At 48.5% G+C, this 12,533-nt stretch overlaps 1 protein-coding gene across 11 annotated transcripts in view; it reads left to right on the plus strand.

Moving 5' to 3' along the window:
- Positions 1–6,858: 6,858 nt before the first annotated feature.
- CCNQ (cyclin Q) overlaps positions 6,859–12,533 on the plus strand; it is a 35,323-nt gene continuing 29,648 nt past the window's right edge. For 8 of the 11 annotated variants that reach the window (XR_006416003.1, XR_006416001.1, XR_006416000.1 and 5 more), the window contains exons 1-4: positions 7,092–7,181; positions 8,753–8,864; positions 9,794–9,977; positions 11,719–11,851. Coding sequence is in view for 5 of the 11 variants with exons in the window: in XM_044443467.1 (XP_044299402.1) it covers positions 7,167–7,181; positions 8,753–8,864; positions 9,794–9,977; positions 11,719–11,851 (444 nt within the window). In the remaining 6 variants the exon portion in view is untranslated. Of the gene's footprint in view, positions 7,001–7,091; positions 7,182–8,441; positions 8,629–8,752; positions 8,865–9,793; positions 9,978–11,718; positions 11,852–12,533 lie in introns of those variants that run through there. The other 3 variants (XM_044443469.1, XM_044443468.1, XM_044443470.1) reach the window with 3 other exon arrangements.

Below are 12,533 nucleotides of genomic sequence, written 5' to 3' on the forward strand. Positions count from 1 at the left end.
TGGAGGAAGTTCCTTGCTATTGATCAGTAGGGCCGCATCTCTCATCCCCAGGGATGATCATGAACAGGGCTGGCACCATTTATTTGTTGTGCCTGGCGTGGTCCTTGAAGCTTAGCTCAGTGCTGGGGCAGCAGGCTAGCCTAGGGGGCACAGGGCAGAACAGATGGCCCTCTGTCCTCCGACACTTGGCCTCTGATCTCTTCCCCCAGCACCTGTGGCCAAAAGCAATGGCCTTGCCCTGCCTCCCTGGTAAGACTGTGGTAAAGGCAAAACAGGGGGAAGGGAGAACTTCCACAGATGAAAAAGGCTCCCAGCTTCTCCCACTGCCCCCCCAACCCTATGCCCCCCATGTGAACGCCCAATTGTCTTTTTCTTTGCTCATACTCATGGAAGAATTTGCTTTGCAGTTTTCATTCTGCCCACTTCCCTGGTGCTCTGCGGTGACTTCAAGGAGATTTGATACCTGAGATATTTAAAAGGCAAGTGATTTGACATGCTCCTAATGGGTTTGATTGATTCTTTGGCTGTGCACAGCCCTTCCCCTACTATGAAGGCTCCTTAAGGCTGCTGGAAACCAGCATAGATCATAGCTCAGTGATAATCATCTTCTAAAGCTAAGCAAAATCCACCCCCCTTTCCCTGGCCCAGGAAAAAAGAAAGAAAGAAAAAAAGCTAGTTGCAAACTGATGGCTCACATGTGAATGGAAACCATGGTAACAGGAAATGGGGGAGACTGTTCAGTTTTCATCTCTATGGCTGTTCTCTCTTTCTTTCTTTCTTTCTCTCTCTCTCTGTGAGTTTCTGTTGTGGCGGTTCTTCAGATGGTGTATTATTTTGTGGCAAAAGTTCCTGCACAAGGAAAAAGGGGCTGGATAGCTTTGGCAGCTACAGCCAGAAGGAGTGAAGGCTGAAAGTCGTGACTGCAAGTGTCATCCTCTCCCCCTAACAGGCTCCCACCTACACCTCCTCCTGCTATTGCAGCTTCGGATGCCTTCTACCTACAGGCAGCTTCCACAAGGACACAGCTGAGACCGTTTATGGAACAAACCTGAGCAAGCTTTTGAGTCACACAGTTCTTCTTTGAGCCAAAGGGCTGCGTGCATCATGTGAATTTGCTCTCTTAACCCACCTGGCTTTTCTGCAAGACAAGCATGGCCAGCTGGAAAGAGTGGTCTGTATGCATGTGTGTATGGAACCATGGATTACAGGAGAGATCAGACTCTCCTTTGTGCTCTTGATCACAACCCCAACCAGTTCCTGCTTTCCATGTGATTGGAGCAGACTGTTAATGGCACAGTTCTGGTCTTTAAATCCCCGCTCAGCCATGAAACTCACTTGGTGAACCTGTGCTGGTTCAGCACTTCTAAATCTCAACCAAAAGTGACTTTCCAGATGGTTTAGGTTAGAATTGATCACGCTTGCTGGTGCTTATGGGAATTATAGTTTGAAACATCTGGAAGTTACCACAGGCTGCACCTGCTCTAACTTAAATCACAGGTTGTTGTGAGGCTAAATGTGGAGAGTGTTTCAGTCTTGAGCCACTTGCAAGGAAAAGTGGTCTACAAATGAAGTTAACAACTGGTGGTTTTTGCAAAGCTTTGCAGTTATTCATGGGTATGCAAACCACTCTTTATTCTCTAGGTGCTGGGTAGTTTATGCTGTTTGAAAAGATGCTAAACATGTACATATACAGGGTGGGCTTAGCCCCCCCCCCCCCCCCGCCATGGGACCACAAGTAGACGGAGGCTATTAGGGTAGGTAATTTCATTCCAAAGAGCAAGGATCTGTTTGCTTCGGGGAGCCTCAGTGGGCTTGTGCTGAGATGTGATGGATTGCTATGGGTGGAGCTGGGCAGGACCTTATGCTATTTATTTACAGGTAGAGTTCAGGGACTGCAAGAAAATGCTGCTCTTCCAAGTTCCTGCTAGTCAGCCCTGTCGCCATTCCAGGCCACCTCCCCACCTGCTTTTCTGGTCTTCCATCCAAAAGCCCATCAGCATTCTGTGTCCACAGAGCACACTCAGTCCCCAGAGGGCCATCTTTAGACAAAAGGGGCTGCTCTAAGTATCTTTTGTACTTCTGCAAACCTCAGGCATTGCATGGAAGATTGGCTACATTCGACACTGACAGAAGGAGTTCACTATCAGATATAGGGTTAAATTATTTTGATACTGCTCTTTGGCCCTAAAAAGGGCTCTCAGAGTCAGACTAGTAATAAATTTGGTAATAGTGGTGGAGGTGGAATAGACAGCAACTTTCTTCTTGGCTTTGGCTGGGCTCATTTGTTTAAGCCACCTAAGCGAGTAAGTGAAATAATTCCTTGAACTGGAAAACACCTCTGGCATGGAATTTGATGTTCACTCACTGCTCTGAATGTTTAGCTGGTATAACCAGAACTGTGTTCAAAGGCAGCACCTAGAGAAACTACGTTCAAAGGCAGCTGTGGAGACTGCAGCTTAGGTGGAAGCACAGGCCTCTGATGAGGTGGAGCTAGTGGATGACACCAGCACCCCTGCCAATAAAAAGGGCCAGGTCTGTGTCTGTGTGAGCCCTGGCTGGGGCCAAAGAACAGGAGGTGACCACTGTTCCTTCCTGCCCTGCTTGTGAACTTCCAGAGGCATCCCATTGGCTAAAGTAGATGGGCAGATTGTGCAAAGCAGATTGAATGCTTTCCACCAGCCTCCCCCGCCGCCCCCCACCAAAATGTGTCTGCTAGTCTCCTGGTTTTTGCAGGTCACCCAGCACTCTCCTAAATGATAGTTACAGAGAGCAAGAGCCAGAAGCTACAGTGGGATGGATTCTGTAGTATTTTGCCCCACCCGACACAAAATGAACTTCTCCAAAACAAAACTTGCCCTTTGGGCTGACAGAGGTCCAACACCCCTCCTGCTGTCCCGATGAGCACAGTGTGGATGTTCTCAGGAAGACAGAAGAAACTGATCTAGAAGCTTATCCTTCTAAGCTCAACCATCTCAACAGTTGTAGGGCAGAGTTGCTCCAGCCCCTTGACCCACCGTGTTGCTTATCTGTCCACAGCCTCGTATTACCCACGAATGCTTTTCTGCTAATGTACAGAATTGGCACAGTGCCGTTCAGTTCTCATCACTCCTTCAGAACCACCTCCTTCCCCCAGTGACACACTGTGACCTCCTTTGAAGGCTCAGTTCATTCTCACTGCCATGTTCTGCAGTAGCTTCTCATGCAGAACTCGGGGTTCTTTCTCTGAAGTCTGGATGCTTGTGACACCCTCTTGCTGGAGCTGAATCCAGCCCAGTGCATGGCCAGGTTGTAGCTCCTCCCTCCCTCTTCTGACCCATGTGGGCAGCTGGTTGGTCTGAGATGCCTCCCTCAAGGTTATATTGCTCTGATTGATGTCAGCTGCACACAAGTATTAATTACTGATGGGAGTATGGAAGAATGGGACTGGGCAGGAATCAACAAAAGTCTGTTCTGCACGTCACTGCAGCTTGGCATGACCTGGTCCCTGGCTGACCTGCAGAGAGCCATTTCAATTCCTTCCAGTTATGCTTCAAGAAGGAAAGGGGGATCCTACCACCAGAAGCCCCACATCCTGACTATTTTAATCAAATCATCCTGCTCTCATAGCTCTCTAAAAACTGTAGCTAAGAGGGTTGTCATAAAAGGTAGGAGCACTGGGCATCCCTGTGACATCCTCCCCCAAGTTAAGCACTTTTTTTACTCCCCACAAATCAGCTTATTTATAGTACAATGACCTACACACCTTTATTGGAATAACTTAAATAACTATGACAACAATATAAGCTGTTAGCACCAGAGCTGTGTGTGCTATGATTGTGCCAGAACACAAGAAGCCATAAAATTGTAATCCGAACCTGGAGAATCTGTTACGTCCCATACAGATACTAAAAGATAACTTGGATTATGGTGGTGGAATTAGAAACTAGGTTTCCTTAGGCAAAGGTTTCCGCAGCGCTGTCCACTGGGCCACATGGTATTCAAGCACCGATGCCCTAGTAAATGTAGGTCATGCTTTGTTCATGTCCTGCATTTCTGCTTTCAGGATGTGTTCCTTGCCTTTATGCTGTCTCTAATCGACTGGGAGCTTTTCCCCATTGTACTTCTGAGGGTGTGCTTATACACTCATGTTTTCCCCAGTTTACTATATATATCTGGGAAAATACACTGCTGACTGAATTTGAAAGTGCATCTCACAATCCATTGGTTAGCTTTCCAGATGCCACAGAACTTTTGGCCTTTTCACTGCAACCAAGACTTGATTTGGAAAGATTTGTCCCAGTTCATCACAGTCAACTTCCTCAATAACCATCTAACTGAAGTGATTTACTCCAAAAATGGAAAATGATGCCTTGGAACAACCTGTCTCTGTAGTCCATTACATATATATATGTTGCTTTAATTAGCACTTGTCTGCTGGCACCCCAGAGGACTGATGGAAGAAAATGTCAGACCAACATGGGTTTAATCATCTGCTAGGGGAGATCCAGGAGAATCTAAGACCATGTGCTCCTGGTTGGGGTGCAGATACAGATGTGAAGTCCTTGGGATGGGAGGAGAAAGGGGAAAAATGGGAACTTGCCAGACTGAACAAAAAACAAAACAAAAGCACCTCCTTCTCTCCAGACTTTTGGAAAACTTGAGGAAATTTCTTTTCTTTTGTTCTGTTTCTCCCACCACACCACCAACTATTCACATCTCTAGTGCCATGTTTCCACTGGGAGAATGCATAGGGATGTCATACTGAAAAATAGGAATTTCCCCCTTTACCTTTCAATTTGTAGGTGAGCCAGGAGGTGCAGCAGCTGCGGGTTCTCTGACCCCCCCCCCCCAGTCCTATATTCCATTCCCTACTTTCTGGGCTGAGGAAAACGAACAGGAGAGTTTTAAGGGTGAAAAGGGAAAACTATGGATTGTGACCCCAGAACCCTAAGCAAGACAAGTCAGCATGTAAATGTGTCCTACTGTTTAGCCAATAGTACAAATGGTTCAGAGGCTTCCCAAAGGGTAAATGGTATATTATTTATTATGCACCATGATTCTTTCCAGAGTAAGAGTCCAGGTCCCTACCCAAAGAGCTTGCATTCTAAACTTCAACCTAAGAGAAAAGATGGGGCAGGAGGGGTGAGTGGAGGCAGTGGTAAACAGGGAAGCCATATATGCAATTGTTTCATTTACACGTGCTTTGTTTTGGGGCAAACACTCAAAATCCATTGTGAAGCTGTTCCAGATAGAAGTGAGAAAACATGGGAGAGCTACAAATTGAAAATGACATAAATTTATGTAAAAGCCTAATTTGGAATCACATTTGGCTTAGTCACAGTGTATCCCACTGCGTAGTTTCTACCTATGCAACGCGATCCTGTTTACTCAAGAAGTTTATATGTACCCAGAGAATGAATATTATGCTCTAGTGTTATTCAAGACTACATTTGTAGTTAAATTTTGAAGCAGCGCCCTCTAGCGGGGAGCCGTTCTGGAACACATGCTACAATGTCTTTCAGTTTATGGACATCTACGCAGCCTAGATAGGCTGTTGCATGAGGTGCTAACCCTGCGTCTGGCCTGTACCACTCCAGGCTGCAGGTGGGGGCTGACACGATTGAACGCTCTTGTCTGGACATAATCTACATACATAGAAAATAGCACGTTTGTTCTCTGTGGTCACCTTTCCCACAATGCCTTCTCTGAGGAAGGACCTCCTCAAAGGGAAGCATTTGGATTAGGCAGTTCTCTGGAGAGCTCATGCAGTGACCACCCTGCAGGAGCGGTGGTTTTGGCAGTGACATATGTTGTCCGGGCGCACTACCTGGTAAAAACTTTCTTATGGTATACCCTGCGTTGTGTTGATTTAAATGATCAAATGTCCTAAACATCTTAATTCCTAAACAAAGACCAGGTCAAAACCTTTCCATTTCTTCACTTTGTTTGTTTCTATTATATTTGCATTTTTAAAAGACTCATGCTGATATGACTTGAGGAAAGGAAAAGGGGGGATTAAGTTGACCATTGCTTCGTCCTTGGAAGGAAAGTATTATTGGGCATAACGTTTGAGTTTGCCTTGATGCTGTTTCCAAAGCAGAAGGTTATAAGCATTATATTGGCGGAAAGTGATAGAAAAAAAGTGATTGTGATTCAGCTGATTGCTTTTCACTCCGCCTAGGATAGTAGAGGGGAAATCTGTACTTCCTATTAAATTGTTTGCTGGGTGGCTGCCAGGCGGAAACGGGGCTTGTATCTCAGCTCTGGTGGGCACTTGGTTTGATTCGCAAAGTGCAGGATTCGGAAAAGTCGCAGTATTTATCGTGGTTTGAAGGACAATTCATTTGAGCCCATCCACTGTAAGAGAAATAGGCCGAGGCGCCACGGGGGTGGGGGGGGGTGGAAAAAAGGAGGGGAGGTGGAAAAAAAGAAAGGTGGGGCTGCAAGATGGATTGAACCGGAGGCGGGATGGGGACGCAGGGAGGAAGAGAGCACGAACAGGGGAGGAAAAAGTGAAAGTCCGGGGAAGGCGGCAGCGTACAGTTGTTCAAAGTGTTTTTAGCCAACGTGGTGCCCTCCAGATGTGCTGGACTGCAATTCCCAGCATCCCCTAGCTTGGCCAAGTCTGCTGTATAGGGTTTCCTCTTTCCCCGCTCATGTGTCAGCAGCGGGGCAGAGGGCTTTTCGGAAGGAGTCCCGGAAAGGAAGCGCACCACGGGAGGCGACACGGGACCGTCGCCCGCCTCCCCAAGGAACCAGGCACCTACCGCGACGTGGGTTGCCTCGCGCCGCGCCGCGCCGCGCCCAGCCCGGCCTCGCCACGTGATGCACCACGTGGGCTGGCCGCCGCGCTCCCAGCGCGCCAGCATGGCCGGCCAGCTTCCCCTCTCCTCGTGAAGGCAGGCGGGGGCGCGCGGGGAGCTGCCGCTGCTCGCTCCACCCGCGAGCCCTCGCCCGCTTGCGGAGCTGCCTGCCTCTCGCGACTAGGCCGGGGGCGAACGAGCGGTGCGTGAGCACGCCGGTGGGTGGCGGGGGCACTCCGAGGGTGCGCGGGTGGGCGGACGGTGGGGCGACCGCCTGGCTGCGGGGGCGGCCTGCGAGTGACTGGCGGGGCTGATGGAATCGGCCGCCTCTCCCATGGAGCCCGTGGTCGGTTCGGCCCACAGGAGGACTGTGGATGGGCTGTGATGTCACCCCCTCTGGTACGGGAAGCTGATGGCAGCAGGCTGCATGACGTCTTCCCACATCCTATCTTGCTGGTGGCAGCTCAATAGGCCCCACCGCACTAGCGGTCCTGTTGGCCAGGCGAAGAGCCGCAGACAGCGCGCGGCCAGTGTTGAGAGACCAGGAAAGTTGTAGCTGAAAACATCTGGAAGGCACCGGGTCGGGGGAAGCTGGGTTAGGGATTTTGCTATCACAGCTGGCCAAGGTCTGCTTTCTCTCCATCACCCCAAATGCACAGACCATTCTCGGGATTGCTTAAATCAGTATTAGCACAGTCAATTTATTCATTGATCCGGAGTGCGTAAGGTTCCTAACAACTGGAAGTGCAAATTTACTGTAATGTGTGGCTCACCTGCACTTATGTAATGCCCTTCTGGGAATTTGTTTGATGTATTTACTTTTATTACTGGAAGGATTTGAAAGACAATATTGAAACTATCCACATGGTAATTTGTATTCCCTGCCTTCTGACCCCCGCCCCCCAATGTGATTATTTTGCTTGTTGGGGCATCGCCTACTGAAGCTAATGTTTGGCTTTTTGGGTAACTATTTGGAGACACCCCCCATAAACTTCATAAATGAAAGTGCAAGGCATTACAGTAGGGATGGGCAGAAGTTTAGCTCTCCAGATGTTTGAGAGTTCAAATCCCAGAATCCTCTACTAACATGACCAATCTTCAGGAATGCTGAGAACTGACGTCCAAAACATTTGGAAATCTATTTTCTGCCCATCCTTGCATTGCAGGATCAGACCAAGAATATGTCAGTATTTTTGTAAGAACTTCAAACAGATTAGTTATTAGAAATAAACTAGGGCTCTTCAGTGAACTGGTATTTGTTTCTGCCCACTTCATCACAATTCACAATTCCCTATAATTTTTAGTGTATGTCTATAAACTGTTGCATTATTGTGAGCCATAGTGTAGCCCTATATTGGAATGCCAAAAGGTTAAGACCTTTTTATTTCAGCAATATTTTAATATGTTTTAATATTGTCTCCTATATGTTTTTAACTGCAACCAGTGTGGGTTGGTAATTTATTCATGTTATATTTTATGTTATTTCATTTATGTAAGCCGTCCTGAGGCTTTCGCGACAGGACAGCATATAAATATTTTAAATAAATAAATAAATGCAGATTCAAATAGGGTGAAGTGGCATTACAATGTTATGGGGATGTTTGCATTTTATGTTGTCCTTGCTGCATGGCCCTAACTTGCTGCACTGTGTACTTCCTCCTGGCAGGAAATACAACAGTGCTGTCACCCCTGTCAACCCTTCAGTTGGTTATAAATATTTCTGGAAAGGTACAAATACCTCTCCATATCTGTGCTTAATTTGGAAACAGTGTTTTGTGACTGTGCAGGCCTTGAAGACTGCCCATGCCCTGGGGAGGAAAAAGAGTGACTGGTAGTGAATTGTCAGGTGAATAAGTGGGGCCAAACTGAATAGCATCCTGCAGGAAGGACTTGATTTGTACAGGTTGCTGGGGGCTTGCTGAGTGACAGTGGATTTGCTGAGCTGACTGGTTGCTTTGGCTCCTTTCCAGGGGTTCTGGGACGCACTGAGAAACATGGATCCTGCCGGACTGCAGGAGACTGGGCAGGCATCCACAGATGCTAGGACACACTTCAAAGTCTGCAGGTTCATCATGGAGGCAGGTGAGAGGCTTCTGTGCTTTGCTTCCCACTTGGACCCAGTTGAAGAACCTTCCCCCTGCTTGGTTAGTCAAGTTGCAGTCCTGATAAGAAAGGGGGACTATGCAGGAGGGAAGGAAGTGAATTGGGAAGCACAGGACCTGGTGGGTAGTGGGCCTTGCTTTTGTGGGCCAAAGGCAGGCTCAACAGTGGTGTGGCATAATAGTTGGAGTTTTAGCCAGGGACGGACTCAGGAAACCTGGCCATGATGCTCGCTGGGTGACTTTGGGCCAATCATGGATTCTCTGTGTACTTGAAATGGAGAGGAGAAGGGTTGTGTAAGCTGCCTGGGTATAAAAGTAGTGACAACAATAACAATTATTATAAATTAAAAGGGTGAGCAGTGGGAGTGGAAGGAAGAGGCAAGTGGGCAGTGTTGGTCATTGTGGTTGACCACTTTAAGTGGTTGACCCATTTATTAGGCAGCTGTAATCAAATTTTAATTTCAGTACCTTTTTTGAAAACGACCTGCTGTTAATGCAGGTGGAAGCAAGTTTACATCATTTTTCCTTAGAGCTGCAGAAAGAAAAGGACTGAGCACACTGTGGCTCCCAGATGTTGCTGGACTACAACTCCTCTCTCCTCTGCCTTGGATCTGATGGGAGTTAGAGCCCTCACAATTTCTGGAGGGCCACAGCTGCCTCACCCCGAGCCAGAGGCTTCAAACTGGGAGCTGTGCAGCCTTTTGCGTAGGAGAGCTTCCCAACAAATTGATCGTCACTGGTAGCCTTGTGGTCTGGAGTTCGCCGCCCAAGGCGACCGTATTATCTTGCTCCATCACCAAGTTGCCCCTGAGCAAAAGAGGACTCCCTCTTGCTTTCTGCTCTCCAGCCCTCCTGGGGGTGGGCAGGAATAGCCAGAACCGCCTCGCTGAACCTCCCTTTGGGTACCAGGTGTGAAGCTGGGACTGCGCTCCATCCCTGTAGCCACGGCATGCACCATCTATCACCGGTTCTTCACGGAGGTGCCGCTGGAGCCGTACGATCCCTACCTAGTGGCTATGGCTGCCCTTTATCTGGCTGGGAAGGTAGAAGAGCAGCATCTGCGGACGAGGGACATCATCAACGTGAGCCACAGGTAACGGGGATTGTGCTTTTGGCAATGCAAGGATGGTGGGATTCAGCACACTATGCAGGCACAGTGTACAGCAGGGGTAGGCAACTCCCATCAGCCCCAGCCACCATGGCCCCAGTCTTGGATTGTAGTGCCAAGTATCCAGGGAGCTCCAGGCTGCCTATCCCTGGTGTGCATGCATCCAGGCATGCATCCAATTTGTTTAAATTGGGGTGGTGAACTTTTCTGAGGCTTTGGGCCTAAGATGGATCAGGGGCACATTTCAGTAGTGGAAAGGGTCAAGGAGTAGAACAGAATAGTAGTAGAGTTGGAGGGGGGCTAGTGGGCTATTGAGTCTGACTCCTGCTCCACTTGCTGCTTAGCAAAGCTAACTCGACGTGCGACCTTAATATATAGCTATGCAGGTAGGAGGGAGGCAATTCTTAGCAGTTTAGGCATTTTCCCACCAAGCATACCAAACTCAGGCATAAGCCGAGGGCAACAGTTTCCTTGCCTGCAGAAATACAGTTCCCTTAATTTACTTAAAACATGGCTAGGTCACCTTTCAGGGTCCTTTGCCCTTGCAGGGTGGCTTATACAAAACATGAAAATTTAATTGCAGTTTTGAAAACAATTCCTGTGGCCATGATACAGAGTGGGCATAGCTCCAGGGTGAACTTTTAGATTAAAACATTTGTACTAGAACAAACTAGAAACACAATGAATCTAAAACTGAGTCCCTGGGGTTTGCCTTTCTTTACAGGGTCTCCTTATGCAATTTCCAGTGAGCCATAAGGAGATGCTGGACTGGACATGATGTTTTAGATGCCACCAATTCATGTCTATGATTTGATAAAACTGCCTGTGTGTTGGCAAAACTAACCAAGGCAAATTCTTTCCTGGCCTTGTGGTGACCTTCAGAGTCAGGCAGACTGTATGCTACCTGCCTTGATATTTGGTCCCCCCGGTTCAGATGAGCCTAGCCTGCTCCAAGCTGGCTTAGCGCATACCCAGTGAGCTCTTGACTTGGTTCTCCATAGTTGAAAAGGAGACCAAAATGGTTTGAAACTCTGGATTGGGGGACTGCAGTTCAAGAAGCACAAGCCCCCTTTGGGCACAAAGAACTAGTTGCCTGCTTCTTTGAATCCTGGGAGTTGTGTTTTTAGTTATGGAATTTAGATCGTAACTCTAGGCCATATTTCATATATGGCTCTTAGGCATATTTTAGCCATATATAGCAACCTTTAGCTACATTTCATAATCAGTGCTGTCAGCTATTTAATGTGGCTTTCTCGGAAAGGTTTGACTACAACTTCTATCTTCTCCAGTACACCCTGACAGAGATCATGGGCATTGTAGTCCAAAATGCTGGAAGCCATCAGGTTAAGGAAAGCCAGCTCAGTGGGTTGTTTGGCCACTTCTTGACCTAAAGTGGATCACACCCCTGACACCACTGTCATTTTTTAAGAGAAGTGGAGGCAGGAGATGAGAGAGAGAAAAAAATAGCAGAAAGTAGCTAAACAGAGAGTGGGAAAGGTGATGAAAGATGCATGTGATAAAAGCATGAAATGGCTCTGTGCATGTGGAGTTCACTTCTCATTACAGATGATTGTGAGGTCACAACAGAAGCTTAGATGGAGTGGCTGCCTATGTGGGTCTTGGCGTTTGTTTTTTGGCCATTGACTGCAGGCCCAGAGGACGAGCCACGTCAGTGTAATCGCGGCCTGCAAAATGCACCTTATCAATCCGAGTCTTCTCTCCCCAGATATCTGCACCCCCAGAGTGACCCCCTGGAGCTTGACACCCACTTCTGGGAGCTGAGGGACAGCATTGTCCAGTGTGAGCTGCTCATGCTACGGGTGCTCTGCTTCCGTGTCTCCTTCCAGCACCCGCATAAGGTGCAGGCTGCACAACACGGGGCTCGGGCAGAAACGGGGGGTGCGTGACTTGCATGGGAGGCCAGGGGTCCCTCCCTCAGCGTGGGGGATTGGCCCTCTGGCATCTGCCACCATGGCCCAGGTGGGAATGGGCCCCCGTGGGTTGGGAAGTGGGAGTGGGGCAGAGGTCAAGGTTTGTGCCCTGGGAAGGGAGGGTGGACAGTAGCGGAGAGGAAGGATGGCACCCAGGAATCCTAAGTGGGGCTGCGGGGAGCCAGGCCACCCGGGAGCCATGGGCCTGAGTGTCTGATTCTTCCTTCTCGGTGGACGGTGGAGCGTGCAGCTGGGAATGAAATTCAGCAGCTGTGTGAATCGAGTGGTGGATTTCAGTCCTGGTCAAGCCTTGGAAGCTTGCTGGACAAGTCACTCTGTTTGCTGAAATTCCTTGCCACAGTTGTGTTGAGAATAAGTGATTCCCCTTCCCCTGAATACACTAAAGAGTCATATACTGAGTGTTCCGCTAACAAAGCAGCTAGGGGGACTTCAGGATCAACAGCTTCTCCCAAAACCATGATGCCCTCCTGTTGGAGAATGTCTGGCTTCTGCCAGAGCGAGCCACGGAGGTGCTGTGGATATAGGGTGTTGGGCCAGGCAGACCTTAGTTCCAACTTTCATTGGGCAGTCTTAGGCAAGTCCTTTTCTC

The sequence above is a fragment of the Varanus komodoensis genome, unplaced genomic scaffold (genome assembly GCF_004798865.1).
Source record: "Varanus komodoensis strain SLA01 unplaced genomic scaffold, ASM479886v1 scaffold42, whole genome shotgun sequence".
In the NCBI taxonomy this organism is placed as follows: Eukaryota; Metazoa; Chordata; class Lepidosauria; order Squamata; family Varanidae; genus Varanus; species Varanus komodoensis.